The sequence below is a fragment of the Phalacrocorax carbo genome, chromosome 6 (assembly GCF_963921805.1).
Source record: "Phalacrocorax carbo chromosome 6, bPhaCar2.1, whole genome shotgun sequence".
Taxonomy (NCBI): domain Eukaryota; kingdom Metazoa; phylum Chordata; class Aves; order Suliformes; family Phalacrocoracidae; genus Phalacrocorax; species Phalacrocorax carbo.
This window is the reverse complement of record NC_087518.1, coordinates 16,288,086-16,306,813: the sequence shown is the minus strand read 5'-3', so window position 1 is coordinate 16,306,813 and position 18,728 is coordinate 16,288,086. Positions and strand designations below refer to the sequence as shown.

Genomic DNA, 18,728 nt, shown 5'->3' with positions numbered 1-18,728 from the left:
TAGTGCCCAAAGCCAGGTGTTATTTATTAATGTGTCTGTCTGCAAAAAGATTCATGATTCTTTTTCCTTCAGCAGAAACAGGAATAAATTCCACCCAAGCAGGTTTAAGAACCATCAGTTAGGCATCATTGTCCTGTCCCAAAAGCAGTTGCCTTTGTCTTGCACCACATACAAAGAAATTTAGTTGCTTTAAACATACACAAGGTGTTCTCCTCCTTACCTTTATTCTCTGCATTTTGAGTTTGGAAAAATATTGGTTTTGAGGTTTTTGTGGTGCTCTTTTCCCTTTTTGTGTAATCACTGTGTAACCTGAAGAAAGGTTTGAGCCTATCAAAAAACCCCGAACCAACAACAAACAAAGACCACACCATACATCTATTGCCTACAGCTGTATACAGGATGTGTCTGTAAATATATATATATAATACACTAAACATGTTATTGGTATTATATGCCTAATTATTCTTTCAGCGCAGTTATTTCCACTTTCTGTCTGTGTCTGTGGAGAATTTCTTGTAGTCTTTTGCTCATCATTAGCCTCTGGTAGTAAAGGTAATATGCTTTTAAAAAATAATGAAAATTAATTATAATTGGTTTGTTCTCTTTTTAATTGCTACCTTTCCTTACTTGTGTTTATTTCATTATTTGAATGAGAAAAAGCAATCAGGGGGACGGGGTATGTTCTGTTATTGACTTAACAAACAGAAAAAAGTACACAGGCTATCTTTTAGTGTGGAATATATTGATGAAAAAATCTCATGATTCAATACAAGATTATTTCTAATGGACATAGTCTATATGCTAGGAATATATTGGGGAGATTTATTTGCTTTTCAGTTTATTTTGATTTATTTAAAGATTTTTCTAGACTTTATTTTCTCCATGAACTATGTTGGAAAAGCACTCTTAATCTATAAACTTAGTGGTAATCAATGTAATAATTCTGGGTTTCTGAAAACCTTTAGAACTGAATATGCAAAAACATTTGATTACATTGTTGTATGGCAAATGCAAAAATTGTAGCTTTCGTTTAGCATGGAGAGGAGAAGATTGACATTTGACAGTCATAGAAGTTCATCTAAAGATACATTTTATTCATTTCATATCCTATTTTAGAATACAGTAATAATTTGTCTCTCCATCCTGCTACATAACACAGACCCTTCTTTGATTTTTCTTGGATCTGTGTTGTGTGAAGGGACAAAAGAAGGCTTGCTCTTCTGGTCAAGTATTAGTATGCTTGGCTAGAATATAAACTCTTTCAAAATATTGTTTGCCTAAAAACTTACAAAGACATTTTTACACTGTACTTTGTTTATGTAGGTGTCTTTCTTGAAGCTTTTATTTGGCACATTCCTGAAGGAGCAAATAGTGTTTAAGAATCCATAACCAATTTTGTAATGTTATTTATCCCAAGATGCATTTGTGCATCTGCTCAGTGTTTTCAGCATGTTTTAATACGAGCTTCAGAGGTTTTGAACCAGCTGAACATTTTCATATCTGTGAGGCTTTTCCCAACTATTTTTTGTTTGAGTAAAACTTCCATTCTACTCAAATTGTGCAAACGGTCTTTTGTGCAAGGAAGAAGCGTTACACAAGGATTATAAAGCTCTACAGCAGCAAGGGCTGGTTGATTTGAGAGGATGAGACAATGACTTGTCATACTAATAGATAAGTGTGCTGTCACATCTGATACTTGCATACTCATACTATGTTGATACTTCCAGGAATGTAGCAGTAGAGCTTTAGTTTTTTTGTAGCCCAGTACGACTGTAATGCATTTTATATGCTAAAACAGTTCTCTCTAAAGGTTCTTATGCCTCCATTTGTTGTATGCAAGAGGCACAATGCATTGATAAAACTAGGATGTCTTTAACATCTCTTGGTCAAAACATTATTTGTTGGTCCTTACTGCACTGTGTCGTGTAACTAAATGTCCTGTAACTAGCTTGTCCTATTTCTGTATTTCCATCTCTCTCTGAATATCTGAGCAATAGGAATTAGATATTTATTATGAAAAGTTAGTTTACAGGCTTGCATGGTCTTGTGTGTTAAATGGCTTTTGTAAAGATTTGTGAACAGGTCTGTCCATGAGAAATTTCTGTAAGGATGACTTTTATTTCCAAGGCTGTGCCTTGCCTTTGCCATATATCACTTTGACAACACCTCTGCTAAAATTGTCCCTTTTGGTATGTTGTGAGTTAAAGATTTTACAGCACAGTTGGCTTCGTTTAGCAGCAGTCATCTTTGCTTTCTTTCCCTCTAATTTGCAGCGTGTTACGCTGGCTTCCTGTATTGTTTGTCATGACACTTTTTGCTGCCCTGTCACTTGCAGAGGTTTAGGTTTCCTGGTTGCTGGTAGTCACTATCCCATCAGCCTGTGCAGAAATTTCTTCTTGCCATGTGTCAGAACTGGCTCTTTTTTCAGTATTCAGGACTTGTTTTGCCTCTGTGATGAAACTGCAGTGCCTATAGGGTCTCTATTCAGTTTGGTTAACTTGTATGTTCTGAGTGTTTTCTCTTTCCCATTTGGAAAACTCTTTCTAGCAGGGGTTTTTCATGCTGTTTGCCCTGTCTCTCAGTCACACCCTGGCATCCTAGAGTTCTGTAGTGTGGTATTTTCTTACCGATCTTTCAGGTTTCATATTATTCAGTTTGTATCCTGCAAAAATGTGGAAGTGAGTGTGTTTTTTCTGAAAATACAGAAATATCCTGGTATCTGTGGTCACACTAATTTATGGAGTGGTTATCTGTCAGGATTACTGGGGTTTGACTTTAGGTCTCCAGAGCTAAAGGCCTCAGCAATTGCTGGTTAGGCAACCCTATTCTGTTAGGCTTGTGTTAGTGTTAGGTGTAACTGCCCCATGTGCCTGCTCCTGTGACAGCAGCTCTATTAAGGCAGCATCTTTCTAGTTCTTCCTCAGATGGACAGTAACTGAAGCCTTTGACTTTTGTGCCAAGTTCCTTCTTCAATTTTTAAAAAATTTAATACTTTCTATTCATAGATCCTGCTCGTGTGCTGTTTCTAGAGCTTTGCTCTAACCAATTCACAGATCTGTCCATGTACTGGTTGGTTTTAGCTGTTACATCTGATAAGTTAAGCAGGGTCAAACCAGGTCGGTACCTGAATGAGTGACCTCAAAGCTACACTGATTTGCTGCAGGACATTTTTAATTATTCATTAGGTGGCAGGCTTTTAGCAGAGTCAGACTGAATCTTTATCCCAGAATGGTGTTAGTGAGGAGTTTGCAGCTGTAATTCTGACTTTCAAATGAACTCTAGTTAAATCTCAGACCACCTTGCTCACAAAAAGACCCCAAACCTTCTCATGAAACTCAGCATAAAAGTAAACACATCTGGCCATATTCCAGTTCTTTTGCTGCCACTTCAAAGGAGAAGGGGAAGGTTATTAGGGCAATGTTGGAAGCTGAAACAACTAAATGCCTACTACTATGCCTCTACACAGTCAGGCTCTTGAAGTCTTTACCATCCCATATACTTATGAGGAGTGAATGTGATTTCTGACATTGGCAAATGGTTCTCAGCACATGAAGCAAAATGGACAAACACCTTTTGTGTCTACAGATGGCCAGATGCTTTGATCTGTGAGCTGATGCATCCACGTTACCCACTGGAGGCAGGGGGAGGGGAAGAGTGAGAAAAAAGCAAAGGCAGTTGCCAAAATTGGCATCCAGCCCCAGTTCTTGAATATGTTGGACCACCCTGAAAAGCATTCATATTAGTGTTGAGTAGTATAATTATTAGATTGTTGGTGTATATCCCAGCAAGTATGTGATTTTGTTAGTCTTTAAAATATGACCAGACTAAATATGTTGTCAGTGTCATCAAAAATAAGCTAATATTGTTGCTATCTTTGAGCCAAAAGGGTGCTGGATTTTGCATTCCTTTTCCAGTGCTTGGTTCTGTAGGCTGCTGTGCTTGTACTGCTTTGTTGTATGACAGTACTGCTCTGCAATGTTAGGGGAGTCCCTTGAGGTCATCAGATATTACAAGAAGATACACCATTTTGGATGCCAACATCTCTGACAGCTTTCCAGGAGAAATTAATTATTATATTACAATGGTAATATAATAGGGGGAAAAAACTTAATAACCACTGGTAACATTTATTTTTTTTTCTTAGTAATAAAGCAGAGTATGGCAAGAAAGAAGTATTCTGCATTTTCTTCATAGTCACTGAGTTCCTCAGTGGTCTCCCTTGTTTTCTATACAGATTGCTGGAATTATTAGAAAGCAAAATGTGTCATATATGTATTAGTTTCATTCCACAGACTTATTCTACTCTAGATATTTGTATGGCTGCTGTGAATTAAAATACATATCATTATAGTGCTAACCTTTGGCATGCTGTTGCGCATCTTTCAGTCTGCACACCTTCGTTGCCTTTGCTGAGACTTCAGACCTATTTCTTTGGGTCAGCAGTATCTATGACAGCAACTTAACTGCTACATGCATTTGTACTGTTCTTTGGCAATTATGTTTCAGATTCATGTCACTGCACCTATTTGCCTGGGGGTTGGTTTTATATTAAATATCAGTAAAAACAGGTAACAGCTACACAAACAGCAGTGGAGCAAAATCCCATATACTTGCAAGCCAGCCCATCTAAAAGGCAAGTGAAAGGGAATATTTTAATTATATTTTAGCTCTTACTGCCAGGAAGCAAAAACAGAAATTATGTTTCAAGAACTGTGGCAGAAGCTATTTCCAACTGTTTTCTTTGAGCCCCATAACGTCACATTAATGATTTTGCATTTATATTAAGCTTTATCTTCTACTCTTTTTCTCCATCCCCAAACCTCTATATATTCACAAGTGTTAATTTACCACTACTAACATATAGCTATTTTGGGGATGCAGATGACATTCACCAGTAATACAAAAGCTTAAGAATACTGATTCTAAATGAAGTAGTTGAGGCAATTTAAGCAATTTAGTGTAATTACTAAAACTGGAAGTTTCCAGAACTACAAGGTTAACATATAGGTTAGTAGAAGATCAGACTGTAAAATGTTAATGAAGCTACATGGTCAGGAACTCAGTTGTATTTAGGACGGTGCATGTGAATAGAGAAGCATCCACATAACAATCATTGGCAAACTCAGAACAAGGAGCTCATAGAATCATAGAATCATTAAGGTTAGAAAAGACCTCTAGGATCAGTCCAACCATCAACCCAACACATGTTTGAAATCCTTCTGCCTGAAGATACTGTAGGCAGTAAAGACACGTGATTTCCACATGAAGTCTGTAGGCCTGCGGTTTTGTACTGTGAATAATTTTTTTTAAGGATTTAACTGAGTGATACCTTATTTGCTGTTTTATAAAATGGTTGATGCATAAAAAGTAACATGGTATATTGTAAAAAGAACAGCCAGCATAATAATAGATATGTAGGGTGTAGGAAGGTAGTGAATTATCACCGGGTTTCGTTTTGAAGGAACTCAGTCATCATAGATCACATTCTAATTTTGCCCTTTTATTTAAAATACCTGCTTAATGCTCCTTTCAGCTAGAAAATTCATATTAGTTTCAGAGTCACTGCATTGATGTTTATGGTGATCAGCAGTTGGATGAGTAGTGATTAGTGTTGTCAACCTAATGCAGCCTAATGCAGACTCAACCAATCTTGCTTAAGGAAAAATTCCTGATTGTATTTCCATGGAGTTCTCTAATCTGTAGTACAGGCATATAAACATCTTAAGTGGCTCATTATAATTTGGCTAAAAAAAGTAATCCACTACTGTGGTGGCATAGATACTTTAATATGATTTTTTTAAAAGTAGCTTTATATATGTATTTTTTTAATATAAATACATTTTTTCAAATGTCACCAGCAGGATTTCATATTCAGTTTAGAGCTTAATAGCTGTACAACTGAAGTTGTCCTATGACCTTATAGAGCTGGAGTGTATATAGAATTTAAAGGAAATCATCATTGGGTTGGAAGGCAGAGTAAAGGTTCTGCTTAGATGAGTGGCACTATAGCACAGATTCATTAGGAAAGGGTATTAAAAATTAGCCTCTGAGGAATCCAGGACAAAAGACATCTGATGAACTGCTGATATTGTAAAATACTAAGGAACAACATGCAGTCTTGGAATGAGATCTGACTGTGAGTTGCTAAGGACCACTACAGTTTTATACATAAATTAAGATATAATTATTCTGTTTGATTTGTTTGGCTTTTCACCTTTTCACTAATCCTGATGATTGAAGGGTTTGTTGTCCTATAGAGACTGAGGAAAGGTTCCTTATTTTTCCTCTAAACAGGCTTTTCTAGCAACACTTCAAAGAAAAAAACCAAACCAAAACCAACCCTCTGAACTATGTTGCTCTTTTTAAGGATGACTTGAACTTATCACTTTATCTCAATATCGTAATGCTGAGTCAATATCACCACTGTGCTTTTGTGCTTTTTAGTGATTCAGATACTCCACCACAACTTGTGTATAGAAGCATAACCAGAATAACAATATTTTAACTAGTACTGGGAAGTTCCAGAGGACTGAGAGTAGGGTTTTCATTTTAGTGCTTCACTTCTCATGTAATGTCTAAATGCTGAACAATGGATCAAAATTTTGGGGTGCTGAAATAGGTGCATATTTTTACAAACGGGAGATAGATCCCAGGATAGGCAGTCTTGACAGTTAATTAGTGATGTCTTAATCACTGGAGTAACTGCAGACTTGGAAACAACTGGACGATGGATTTTTCCAGCTAGGCAAAACTGTAGTAGTACTGTTGGACTTGTGACATTGGTTTGCTTGATATGTGTCTAGTTGGGCAGATTTTAAATCTCATCTTCTAGAGAAACAAGTAACTATACTAGGCATGTTTTAAAAGTATCTGTTTTGTTGACCTTGTTTTTTTTTCAGGAGTCCATCTATATAAACCTACATATTTAGATGAAAACAACATTCAAAGATTTGTAGCTGAGACATTTCCCTTTTTCTGCTGTTTTTCTTGATGAATGTAAGGAAAGATAACAATTCACGTTTTTTCCACTCCATTAAAATCACATTCTAAGCAGTCTTCTGAAATCGGTACAGTGACATTATTTTGCAAGCTAATGGAAGCATTATTTCAAATACTTGAGCAAATGTTACTGTGTATTCATGTATGCACACTTTTACAAATTAAATAATACATCTGTGATTGTAGCTCTGTTTTTTCCTTTCTAAACTGCCAACTTCACATACAGATTGAATTGGGAATATAGTGTATCTTAACTGTTTCTCATCTTTCAAAATTCAGAGTTTGAAATTGAGTAACTTTTTAAGATATGTTCATTTATTTCTGATATCCTACTGTCTAATCAAATCTGCAGTTTATTTTCAACATCAAGAATTTGCTTTTCATTTCTTTCTATGGGAATCAAAAATAATGAGATAATTGTTGTGAAATCTGTGTCCAGTGTTTCCCAAATAATGGCAAGCGTTATTTGCCATGTGATTTTGTGTTTGTACATATATCATAATTCAGTCAAGTGTGAAATAAAAGGTATTTCACTTTCTGTTCCTACACATAAACTTTCAGATATAGTAAGAATGGTCTTACCAAGTTGAAGACTTGGGACATGGGATGTTCCATGCGCGTAGGGAAAGTAAATTGAGTAAATAATCTATTATCAGATTGACTCATTTATGTTCTCCAGAATAAGCAATACAGTAGTTCCAGACAGATGGTCTAATGAGAAATTTTCACTTATCTAAGAAATGTACCTGGTGTCTCTTCTGTATTTTAACCATTCTTTCATTATTGAAGTGTATCATTTATTTTGAATCACTTACTTGACAAAGAAAATCAAAAGATGTTCTGCAGTACTTTGCAGTCACTAGATTTTTGAGTACTGGATAAGCTGAAGATGATAGAGTTCAAGGGCTTCTATTTAGGGAAAATCACTTTCCTCTGTTTTGTTTTGTTGCCTCCTCCCCCTGCCCAGATCCAGCCATCGTAAATGGAGTTTATTGGTCAGAATCTTTAAATAAGGTGTTTGTTGATAATTTTGATCGTGACCCTTCTCTCATCTGGCAGTACTTTGGAAGTGCAAAAGGATTTTTCAGACAATATCCAGGTAAGAAGAATACAAGTTCTTACATAGAATACAATAAAAAATGCTATGGCTGCAAATTTCCACGGAGTATTTTCATAAATAATGACTTTCACAGATACTTGCAGGTTTGATTTTACTTTATCTAGTTTTCAGAGAGAGTCATTTCTAATCAACATTTACAGCATTCTGAGTTTTTTCTACCAATTTTCATTTGGAGGTGAAGCCCCCAGGATAAATCATGTACTCGTATATATTCCTACTCAGATATATGTATACACACATATGAAAAATAACTTCTAAACAGACTGTGGAGAAGGAGGGCAAAAGGACTAGACCCTTTATCTAGTATTGAACTTAGTGTGCTCTATTGATGCGTATGGTAAGACTTAATTATAATTTATTGTTCAGTTTTTAGACGTCCACTTAACTTGACCTCTTTACACTTAAAGATTTCAAAAACTTGTTTTAAAGTTTACTTTCACATCAGTTGTAATAAAAGGCAATTAGATGACATGTCTTATTTCTCTAGAAATAGCTTAAAATGTATATTTTTACCTATTAAGTGTTATGTTTAATCCCATACCAAATTTACTACATATTAAATAAGCTGAAAAGTTAAATAAACTGATAGTCAGTTTCTCTAACTTTGGATCAGGCTTATAGTGGGAACTGTTCCTTTAGCTGACATGGTTTAATAGCCCATATTCTTTTAAGTCTGAAGTCTTAGGTTTAATGTGAGCAAGTTTAGTATAAGCCTGTATGTCTCAAAGTAACTGAAAGTAATGGCTACTACATCTGTGTTCACTTCTCGAGCTCCATGATATTTCAAAGGCAGAAAAAATGTTTGTCCTTATTTAAAGGCAGTTTTTTGTTTTGTGCTAGAAAATGAGTGTAAAAAGCAGGCAGGTTAGCCCTGTCATTTTTTTTTTTTTTGGATCAGAGATGTTTTTATTATATTTCTTTTGACTCACAACTGGGAGATATTACCTTTCCTGCAAGCAAAACATCAGGTGTATGACCTGTGAGTGAAGCAGTTAGTATTACAAGACCTGTTTTGATCAGCCATGGGTAGTAAGTGCTCAAGGACTTGGCAAGCATGTGATGAAGCTTAGCAGCACCAATGACCAAGTATGACAATACTTCAGTGACACTAGTATGATGAACATAGTAGGCTTCAAGAGGTTTTCACCTTACAGTAGGCTAAAAAGGAGAAAAAAACCATTGTTTCTGGTGGCTCTTTTTTATTATTTTTCTAGCCTTTCCTATGTTATAACACTATTGCCTGTTGAAGTATGAAACTCCATTAACTGCTAATTTGCCCCAATACCACAGATACATTTTGAACAGGTACTGTGAAAATGTTGTAATTTAATCTTTTTATATTTTTTTAAACAGGAATTAAATGGGAACCTGACGAGAATGGAGTCATTGCATTTGACTGCAGAAATAGAAAATGGTAGGCGATAGATGACTACCAGTGTTTAATAAAATTGAAAAGAAGAAAAGTTCAGTATTTAAAAGAGCAAGTTCTTTTGTCTTTTGTATTAGGTACATCCAGGCAGCAACTTCTCCGAAAGATGTCGTAATTTTAGTAGATGTCAGTGGCAGTATGAAAGGGCTTCGTTTGACTATTGCGAAACAGACAGTTTCATCTATTTTGGATACCCTTGGAGATGATGACTTCTTCAATATAATTGCTGTGAGTGTCTCAGGATTTTTCTTCCTTTTTTTTCTTCCATCATTTGTTGCTATCTGTCATACTTCACATCACACAACACACTTGAAAAATGTTGAAGGCAGGTGATGGATGTAAGATGACCACCGAACCAACTGGATAGACACTGTAATCTTCCAATGCAAACTACTTCAGGTGACAGTGTTTTCAAACTGTTCTTCTATAAATTGCAATCTGAAACCCCTTAAATAAATTGAGTTTGGGACTTGCAAAGAATAGTAATCTGTTTTGTAGTTCACCTTACCTTTCTACATTACCTTAATTTTTAATTTTGGGGTATGTCCCCCTCCCCTGACACCCTGCCTCTGCTTTTTTTCCCCCTCCTGGCTTCTTCAGTACAGTGCAAACTGCAAAATGGTTAATATGTAAGGATTAATAGAACCAGATCTTAGCTTGTATGGCAAGATAAAATGGCAACATAGTTCATCATTGTTCATGCCTTCCTCAGTGCAAATCTGAAAAGTATGTATGTATAAGTCATGCAGAGGTATTACCAGTGCTTTTTAGCAGTGATAAATTAGGTCATCATTAGTTCCTGTTATTTGTGTGTGATAGATAGTTTTCCATGGTACAGGTGTATGTTTTAAATCTATGACGAGAGGATAGTTTCACAGTATTTGAGAGTAATGGGATTAATCACGTAGGTAAGGATGGCTTTAAAAAGTCCAAAACTGACATCAAAGCTACGATTTGGCTTACAGATGAGGAGGGGGTCAGGGAGGACATATTGGTAGTGTTATAAATTTTCCTTTGCTGATATTCTTTTGCTAATACTTTCTAAATATATGGTTTTATCATATGCATGAATAGTAAAAATGTCTTCAAACTCTTGAATGTTAAGGAGGATTTTGGCCTCACTTTGCTACAAGGAAAGTGCCCTTTGTGTACCAAAAATGACCCCAGTGACCCCAGTGCAAATCACTGAGTTTGTATGGAGAATGAATTATAGATGCCTGAAGTGTATGTGCATTTACTGTTGTTTTAACAGCGAGCAGTTAGTTCAGAATATCTTTCATATTAATCTCCTTGCATGGTAATTGCATAATTAGCAGAAACTCATGAAGGAGAAAGACATAATTACAAATTGTGTCAAAAAAAAGTTTACTGTCCTTCAAAAACTTTGTGATTAACTGTAATCTAAATAACTTTCATAAGTTGAAAGACTGTTTCAGCTGAGTAATTACTGAGATACTTGACCAGCCATTTTTTGGTGTATAATCTCTGTGTTTATCAGTAGCTGTGACAGTTACTGTGAATGATATTGGAATAAAATATGTGGTTTTTTTTTAAAGTGAAGTTTTTTACTTTGGGAAATCCAAAAGGCTCATCTATAACAACAAAAAAAAGTAAAAATATATGCACCTAGAATGCAAAGTAATGATTTTTCTTAAGTAATAATACAGCAGAAATACTGTGTAAATACTTTAAAAAGCAGGTATGAAATAACTCAATGTCATTTTTTTCAGTTTAAACTTTAATTGAAAATGAACTGAGCCGTGTCCAACACAGCATGGAGTCACAGAATTTTTATGTAATTTATTGACAGTTAACACAATCTTGTGATCACTGATTCGGATACTGGGAAAAGGAAAGAAACGCCCTGTTGAGCCTTTCCTCCCCCTTGCCTAGGCTCAGCTTCTGTCCGACACCTCCCCTCCCAGCACCCTGGTCTCCCCTTACCTTCACTGCTGGTTTTAGTCCCTGCCCTCTCCTGGGTGAGGTGCTGGGTGGTGCAGGAGGTCAAGGTCCTGAGTAGGCTGCTGTCAGCAGCTCTGTGCTTATTAGTTTCTTACTGTTGCTCTTTGCTGCTTACTGGTTTTCCTCTGCTGCATTTTGCTTTTCCCTTCATTGTGGGTCACCCATGGACCACAGTTCCTCAGGGGTGTCCCTGCCCCAGTGTGGGCCACCTGCAGACCATGGTGTCCAGAAGCACACCCCTTTCAGCATGACACTTTTCCAGCTGTGTTTCCAAATGTTTCTAGCCCCTGATGGCTTCTTCCTTAAGCCTGCCTTTGTGAGGATGCTGCACCCTCCTCGGGCTTGCTTGCTTTTTTAGGATGAATATGTTTGTTTGCTGAAATGAGTAGAAATAGAAAGTAGAAAGTACAGAAATAAAAAAATGAGAATGCGATTTTATTCTTACTAGCTCAGCTGTTTAATTTCATTAGGACACTGAGGGTTTAGTTACTGTGCAAATATGAACATGAAATTATTCACTGCATTGAAAGAGGTGCTGCAGAAACACCAGGGAAAACAAGGAGACCATGACAAGACTGTCAATGAGTGGGAAAAGTGCTGTCCCATCACCTTGAATGTATCTTGGAAGAAGTTTCTAAGGAGTTGTTTTGGACTAGATGTCACAATAAAATCCTTGCTGTCTCACAAAAAGGGGGGGAGGGGGTAGTAAAGAAAACGCAGTATTTGTTTGCTCGAAAATGTAACAAACTCATAACAGAGTCCAGTGCTGTGGAGAAGGGAGTGGATGTTTCAATGAGGAATGGTATAGGTAGCCTCGGCCTGGATTATGGACTCCTTTTAAAGTTTGGTGTGTTAGAGGAAGACATAGCGAGGGTATGCAGTAAAGCCAGGGTTACTATGATCTAAATTATCAGCAAAAATTACTTCTGAAGCACTGTTCTGTGTAAGTGCCAGTGGGGTAAATGATCTTTGTCAAGACCAGAAAGGATGTTTCAGTGATCAAAACATGAGACAACAAAGCCCATGCAAGAGGTTTCTTGGTGTGAAAGTGCTGAAAATACCATATATCTTTTATCCATAGACCAATGTTTGAGTGAGACTATACCTTACTCTTTATAATTTAGATGTCGCCTGGTGATGTGAAAGCGGTTTCATTTGAAGGTAAGATACGCATATGTCCATATGAGAAATCACCTTTGTAACATAGATCTGTGCGTATATAGCAAGTTTCTGTATCTAGAACTGGCCAGCTGTGCAGTATGTGCAACAATAGATCCGCTGTGCCTAAATATTGAAGACTAACTCTTCAGAGAGCATACAGCTGATACTTGTTCACAGAGATTGCTCTTCTGAAAGGCCTGTCCAAATTGTTGCTCTGTGAGGACTGTTGGACATCTGGAAGTCTGAGCAAATGACCAAGTACCTCTTTCTCTTCCCAGACCAAAATCTGAGGAGGAATAAGAGCTTTATGTGAGAAATCTGGATAAACAATACACGTCTTAGATGCAGTGAAAGTTTTGAGCCTGGGCGATTGTTGGGATGGTTTTATTGTCATGATTTAACCCTAGCCAGCAACCAAGCACCATGCAGCTGCTTGCTCACTCCTCCACAGTGGGATGGGGGAGAGAATTGGAAGACTAAAAGTGAGAAAACTCATGGGTTGAGATAAGAACAGTTTAATAATTGAAATAAAATTAAGTAATAGTAGTAGTAATAATCATATACAAAGCAAGTGATGCCCAATACAATTGATCACCACCTGCTTACCAATGCCCAGCTCATCCTTGAGCAGCAATTGCCACCCCCTGTCCAACTCCCCGCAGCTTATATACTGAGCATGATATCATATGGTATGGAATATCCCTTTGGCCATTTGGGGTCAGCTGTCCTGGCTATGCTCCCTCCCACTGAAAAAGTCCCTGACTAGTGTAAGCACTGCTTAGCAACAACTAAAACATCAGTGTGTTATCAATGTTATTCTCATACTAAATCCAAAACGCAGCACCATACCAGCCACTAGGAATAAAATTAACTCTCTCGTGGCTGGAACCAGGACAATTATGCACAGTGATTAATGGAACAAATACTTGCAACAGAAGGCTTCTATGAGGAACTAGGTCTGGAATTAGGAGCCTCCCCTGTTCCTCCATTCTCAAAAGAGGGGAGGACCCTAAAGCATGCCTGCAAAAGAAGGAAACAACAGGACAAATAGTGATGAAGAGTGTGAGAGAGGACTTACAGATGAGCAACAGCCAGAATGAAGCAAGTGGAAAGGTTATGCAAGCAGATGAGAAACTTTTGTGGTTGTTACCATAAGAAGAAAGAGCACTTTAAAATTAGCCAAAAGAGAAGATGAGGTTTGAGAAGCTGGACTAATGTAAGACAGGGTACTGTTGACAGTGGGGGTCAAGGACAGAAAGGAATTGAGCATTGAGAAAATCAGTATCTATGTCAATGAAAGAGGAAAAAACAGAACTTAGCAGATGAAAAAGTGAAGTCTGAACAGCATTTGTGCAAAATTTGTGGTTATCAACTTTTATTATATTTTTTATTCTCCCTTTATAATATTTCACTACAAAAAGTTTTAAAAGCTTTTCAATTTACTTTTCAGGTTATTGTTATTTTCATGTATATTGTTATACATTTCAGACTTCCATACACAAAAAGACATTTAGGATTCTCACTAACTATTATGGGAATTATGGTCACTACATACTAACATACTAACTCAATTAGCACTTATAAATGAGCAGTAGGATAGCAAAAAACCAAACCAAAACCAAAACAAAAAACCCACAACCCAAACAAAAAAAAACCAAACCAAACAAAACCCAGCCAAGAACAAAACCCAAAAGCCACCAGCAGTACATTAGCTGGGTTGTTTCATATCCATTTGATTTTTCAATAAATATACTTTTAAATTCATATGTATATATAGCAGAAAGCAGAATTCAGTACAGGTCTTTCTAGAGAATAAACATAAAATGTTAAAGTTAAAAATCATTTTAGCTTTCATGGGTAGGTTGTTGCAAAATCTATCTGGAATTGATGGTCTAGTTGATTGAATTGCAAAAAACTGTTGAAATGCAAGAGCAATTTTGTGCTGCCTATGTTAAAATTTAAGGTCAGTTCACTGGTGCATGAAAAGATGCCTGCAACAAGGGAAAAAGCATGTTTTTCCAATTCACTTTAAAGTATAATTCCAAGTCATGCATTAAATTAACAATATTATCATAAAATGAGTCCTAATTTTGCCAAATGCTGAAATTTTTAAAATGCTTTTATAAAAATGTAACCTCTACATTAAATTAACAAAATATTAACTGAGCTAAGAATGTGAAATTAATCTTAATGCTTTAGTCACACCATTTTGGTAGAATTGATTAGAATAAAAGTATTTGTTAAGTCAAAGCACAGTAGTGTAGTTCTTTGTTTTTAATTTGTAGAGTTTTTTATTATAAAAGGTTTCTGTGTAGTCTCCTCTTTGGAGTCCTTGTAGTTACACAGAATAGATTATGGATAAACTCACTTTTCAGCCTGCCTGAACAATCACACAGAATCACAGAACCCCAGGTTGGAAGGGACCTCAGGGATCATCTAGTCCAACCTTTCTAGGAAGAGCACAGTTTAGACAAGTTGGCCCAGCACCCTGTCCAGACAACTCTTGAAGGTGTCCAACATGGCCGAGTCAACCACTTCCCTGGGGAGATTATTCCAATGGTTGACTGGCCTCACTGTGAAAAATTTTCCTCTCATGGCCAATCAGAATCTCCCCAAGAGCAACTTGTGTCCATTCCCCCTTGTCCTCTCCATGTGACTCCTTGTAAAAAGGGAGTCTCCATCTTCTTTGTAGCTGCCCCTTAAGTACTGGTACATGGTGATGAGATCCCCTCTGAGCCTCCTTTTATCAAGGCTGAACAAACCCAGTTCTCCCAGCCTATCCTCATATGGCAGGCTTCCCAATCCTTTGATCATCTTGGTGGCCCTTCTCTGGACCCCTTCCAGCCTGTCCACATCCCTTTTTGTATAGCAGGGACAAGAACTGCACACAGTACTCCAGGTGTGGCCTGACAAGCGCTGAGCAGAGTGGGATAATGACTTCTTTCTCTCTGCTGGTGATGCCCTTTTTGATGAAACCCAGCATCCTGTTGGCCTTCTTGGCTGCAGCAGCACACTGTTCACTCATGTTGAGCTTCCTGTCCACCAGGACCCCCAGGTCCCTTTCCACAGAGCTGCTGTCTAGCCAGGTGGATCCCAGTCTGTGCTGCACTCCTGGATTATGTTTTCCCAGGTGCATGACCTTACATTTATCCTTGTTGACATTTATCCTTGTTGAACTTCATAAGATTCTTGTTGGCCCACTCTTCCAGCCTATCCAGATCTCCCTGCAGAGCAGCTCTCCCTTCTGGAGTGTCTACTTCTATGCTCAATTTGGTGTCATCTGCAAACTTCATCAGGCTACACTTGATCCCATTATCCAGATCACTTGTAAAGATGTTGAATAACATTGGGCCCAATATTGGTCCCTGGGGGACTCCACTGGTGACAGGTTGCTGCTTGGAAAAGGAACTATTACTAGCACCCTTTGGGTGCGGCCTGTCAGCCAGTTCCCCACCCGCTGCACAGACCACTTGTCTAGGCCATAAAGCATTAATTTCTCCAGGAGGAGACTGTGGGGGACCATATCAAAGGCCTTGGAGAAGTCTAAGTAGACAATGTCCACCTCCCACCCCATGTCCACCAGGCAAGTCACTTTGTCATAGAAGGCCACCAGGTTTGTCAAGCACGATCTGCCCTTAGTGAAGCCATCTTGGCTTTTCCCAATCATGTGCTTCAACTGACTTGTGATGGCCCCCAGGAGGATTCGTTCCATAACTTCCCCAGGGAATGAAGTAAGGCTGATGGGCCTATAGTTACCCAGATAATCAGATTCTATACAGCTAATGTGTGAGCAGGCTGAGAAAGAGAAAGGCAGCTAATCACCATTTGATTGCTCCAAGCAGTAGGCTTTGCTTCTGTGCCACTTGTTGCACGTGGTAACACTGCTGGAACTTTGGGAATACCAATTCTTTGTTCCTTTTCTGGATTGGCTTCACTGTTGGATCTTAGGCTGGGCTGTATTGGACACCCAAGTATGCCTAATATAGCATGAAATCTTTTATCTGTGTATTGTTGCACAGTAAAATGTTAATTTAATTTACTTCTGGCAAATGAACATTTCTGGCAAAGGGAAAATACGAAAAATGCTAAGGAAAATGTAAACTACTTGTGTAGGTGTGGTAGAACCATATATATCTCACATTTTCAGAACACAAATAGCATCTGATTATATAATGTAGGTCAGCAACTGCCTGACTAGCTATATGGTTCCTCCTAGTTCAGATTTTAGCCCACTCATTTTATTTTATGCCTATTGTGCAAAGAAATAACTAGAGTGACAAAATAATGTGAACTAATAAAACAGATAAATGTAAGTGCATAAAAGAATAATAAAAATCAGTGGCATCAAATGTTTAGTTTACAAGGGAGATTAAAATAGGATGAGGTTTTAGAGGAGGAGCTCAAAAAAGGAAGATAATTGTTTTTTACTTCTCTCCCTCTCTCCTTCAGCAAAACACAGGCTATTCGCAGCTATTGCATCACAGCTATCACAATTATAACATGCAAAGATGTCATATGCCAGAGTATAGAGTTATGGGACTATGCCACACTAGGAAATATAAGAAAACCATGTAATGCAAGACTCCTGAAAAGCAAAATGCAAGCTTTTACTGAGGTAGCTTAACAAGAGATCTATTCTGGGTATTGCTGGCAAAGTCAGTAGTTACTAATAAGCCTTTTGATTCAAGATCAGGAAGATATTTCACTAAATACAAAATCTTAAATGTCACAGAAAAGCCGCAGAAATGAGTTCATACTGTTGATGGGGGGAATTTTTTCTCTTTTCCACTTTAAAGGTTTGGCACAATTAAAAGGAAGACATCACAATAAAACTGCAAAACACTCTGACAAGGACAAAGAAATCAAATATATGTTTGAAGCACAAGTTGTGTATTTTACTAGAAGTTGGCAGTTGTACTAAGGGTCTTATCAAGTGGATATGCTAGTTTAAGGAGCAAACACTGAATGCTTTCAGATGTTGCATCAGAATTCTACAGTTTTCATGGACTTAGAGAAGTAGATATTTGCTGTTTTGGAAATTTCTTTGGAACTGAAATAATTTTGTCCAGTGAATTTTTCCATCTCTTTATATCTGAGTTTTTTAAAAAGGAAAAGAAAGTGTATACAATTAGTAAAGAGTATAAAAACTAAAATAGATTATAAAAATGCATCTTTGCAAGAATTCAAGCCATCAGAAGCTGCTAAACCTCTTTATACAAAAGTTTTTTTCACTATGCTTTCATTTGTATCCCTACAGTTGAGGAAGACCTGCTAAAAAGTAGAACACTTTCAGGTTACGCTTGTTATCCATAGAACAGCATTACATAAAATACACACCTTGGCATAATCTGGTTTCTTGTGCATGACGTATCAGATTACTTAAAATTCTTTTGATAGTAATAACCTCAAGATGAATTCGATGCCGCAAATGCAAATAGTGCTGCAATTTGGCTGGATTTCAGAAGGATGAACATCTACATATTCTTATGTTCATAGTGACAATGGAAGTGCTTTGTCTGTATGCCATCTGTGTAATTGTGCTGCTTATGTGAGAATGAATGTTTTTATTGACCCTTTTTTGAAGTAGGTTGATTCTATAAAATGGTACTGATAGGGGACTTAAAGCATGTTCTCTGTGAAAGTGTGGGCATCCTTTATACTACGCAACTGAATAACACTAAAGGTGTAGTGGGAAGCTACTGGGAATCTGTCTGGGTTACGGTGCAGCTAGCAGGCATGCAAGCTACATGTCTATGGGAATAGCCTGATGATATGAATTACTCAAAATAGGAGTTAAAATAAGTCTTATAGAAATCCAATGGACTGAAATTATGCTACTTAGGTGCAAGGTCTGATAGAGTAGGAAGTTGTTTCATCTGTTTGCTGGTGGTGATAGGCCTGGAAAAAAACAGTTGTGGTACTACTATAGCACTACGAAATTCTGAGTTTGCTTCATGCATATGTTTGAAACTGAGACCATGACTGACAGATGGGTAGACTTTAGTATTTTATTGCATGGTGGCCAATTACAGCAGGAATGTATGCTAATATATTTTC

At 37.3% G+C, this 18,728-nt stretch overlaps 1 protein-coding gene across 2 annotated transcripts in view; it reads left to right on the top strand.

Annotated features, from left to right (window-relative positions):
* CACNA2D3 (calcium voltage-gated channel auxiliary subunit alpha2delta 3) overlaps window positions 1-18,728 on the top strand; it is a 491,034-nt gene that overhangs the window by 202,091 nt on the left and 270,215 nt on the right. For both annotated transcript variants that reach the window (XR_010373325.1, XM_064453883.1), the window contains exons 6-8: window positions 7,967-8,098; window positions 9,473-9,533; window positions 9,626-9,776. Coding sequence is in view for 1 of the 2 variants with exons in the window: in XM_064453883.1 (XP_064309953.1) it covers window positions 7,967-8,098; window positions 9,473-9,533; window positions 9,626-9,776 (344 nt within the window). In the remaining variant the exon portion in view is untranslated. The remainder of the gene's footprint in view (window positions 1-7,966; window positions 8,099-9,472; window positions 9,534-9,625; window positions 9,777-18,728) is intronic.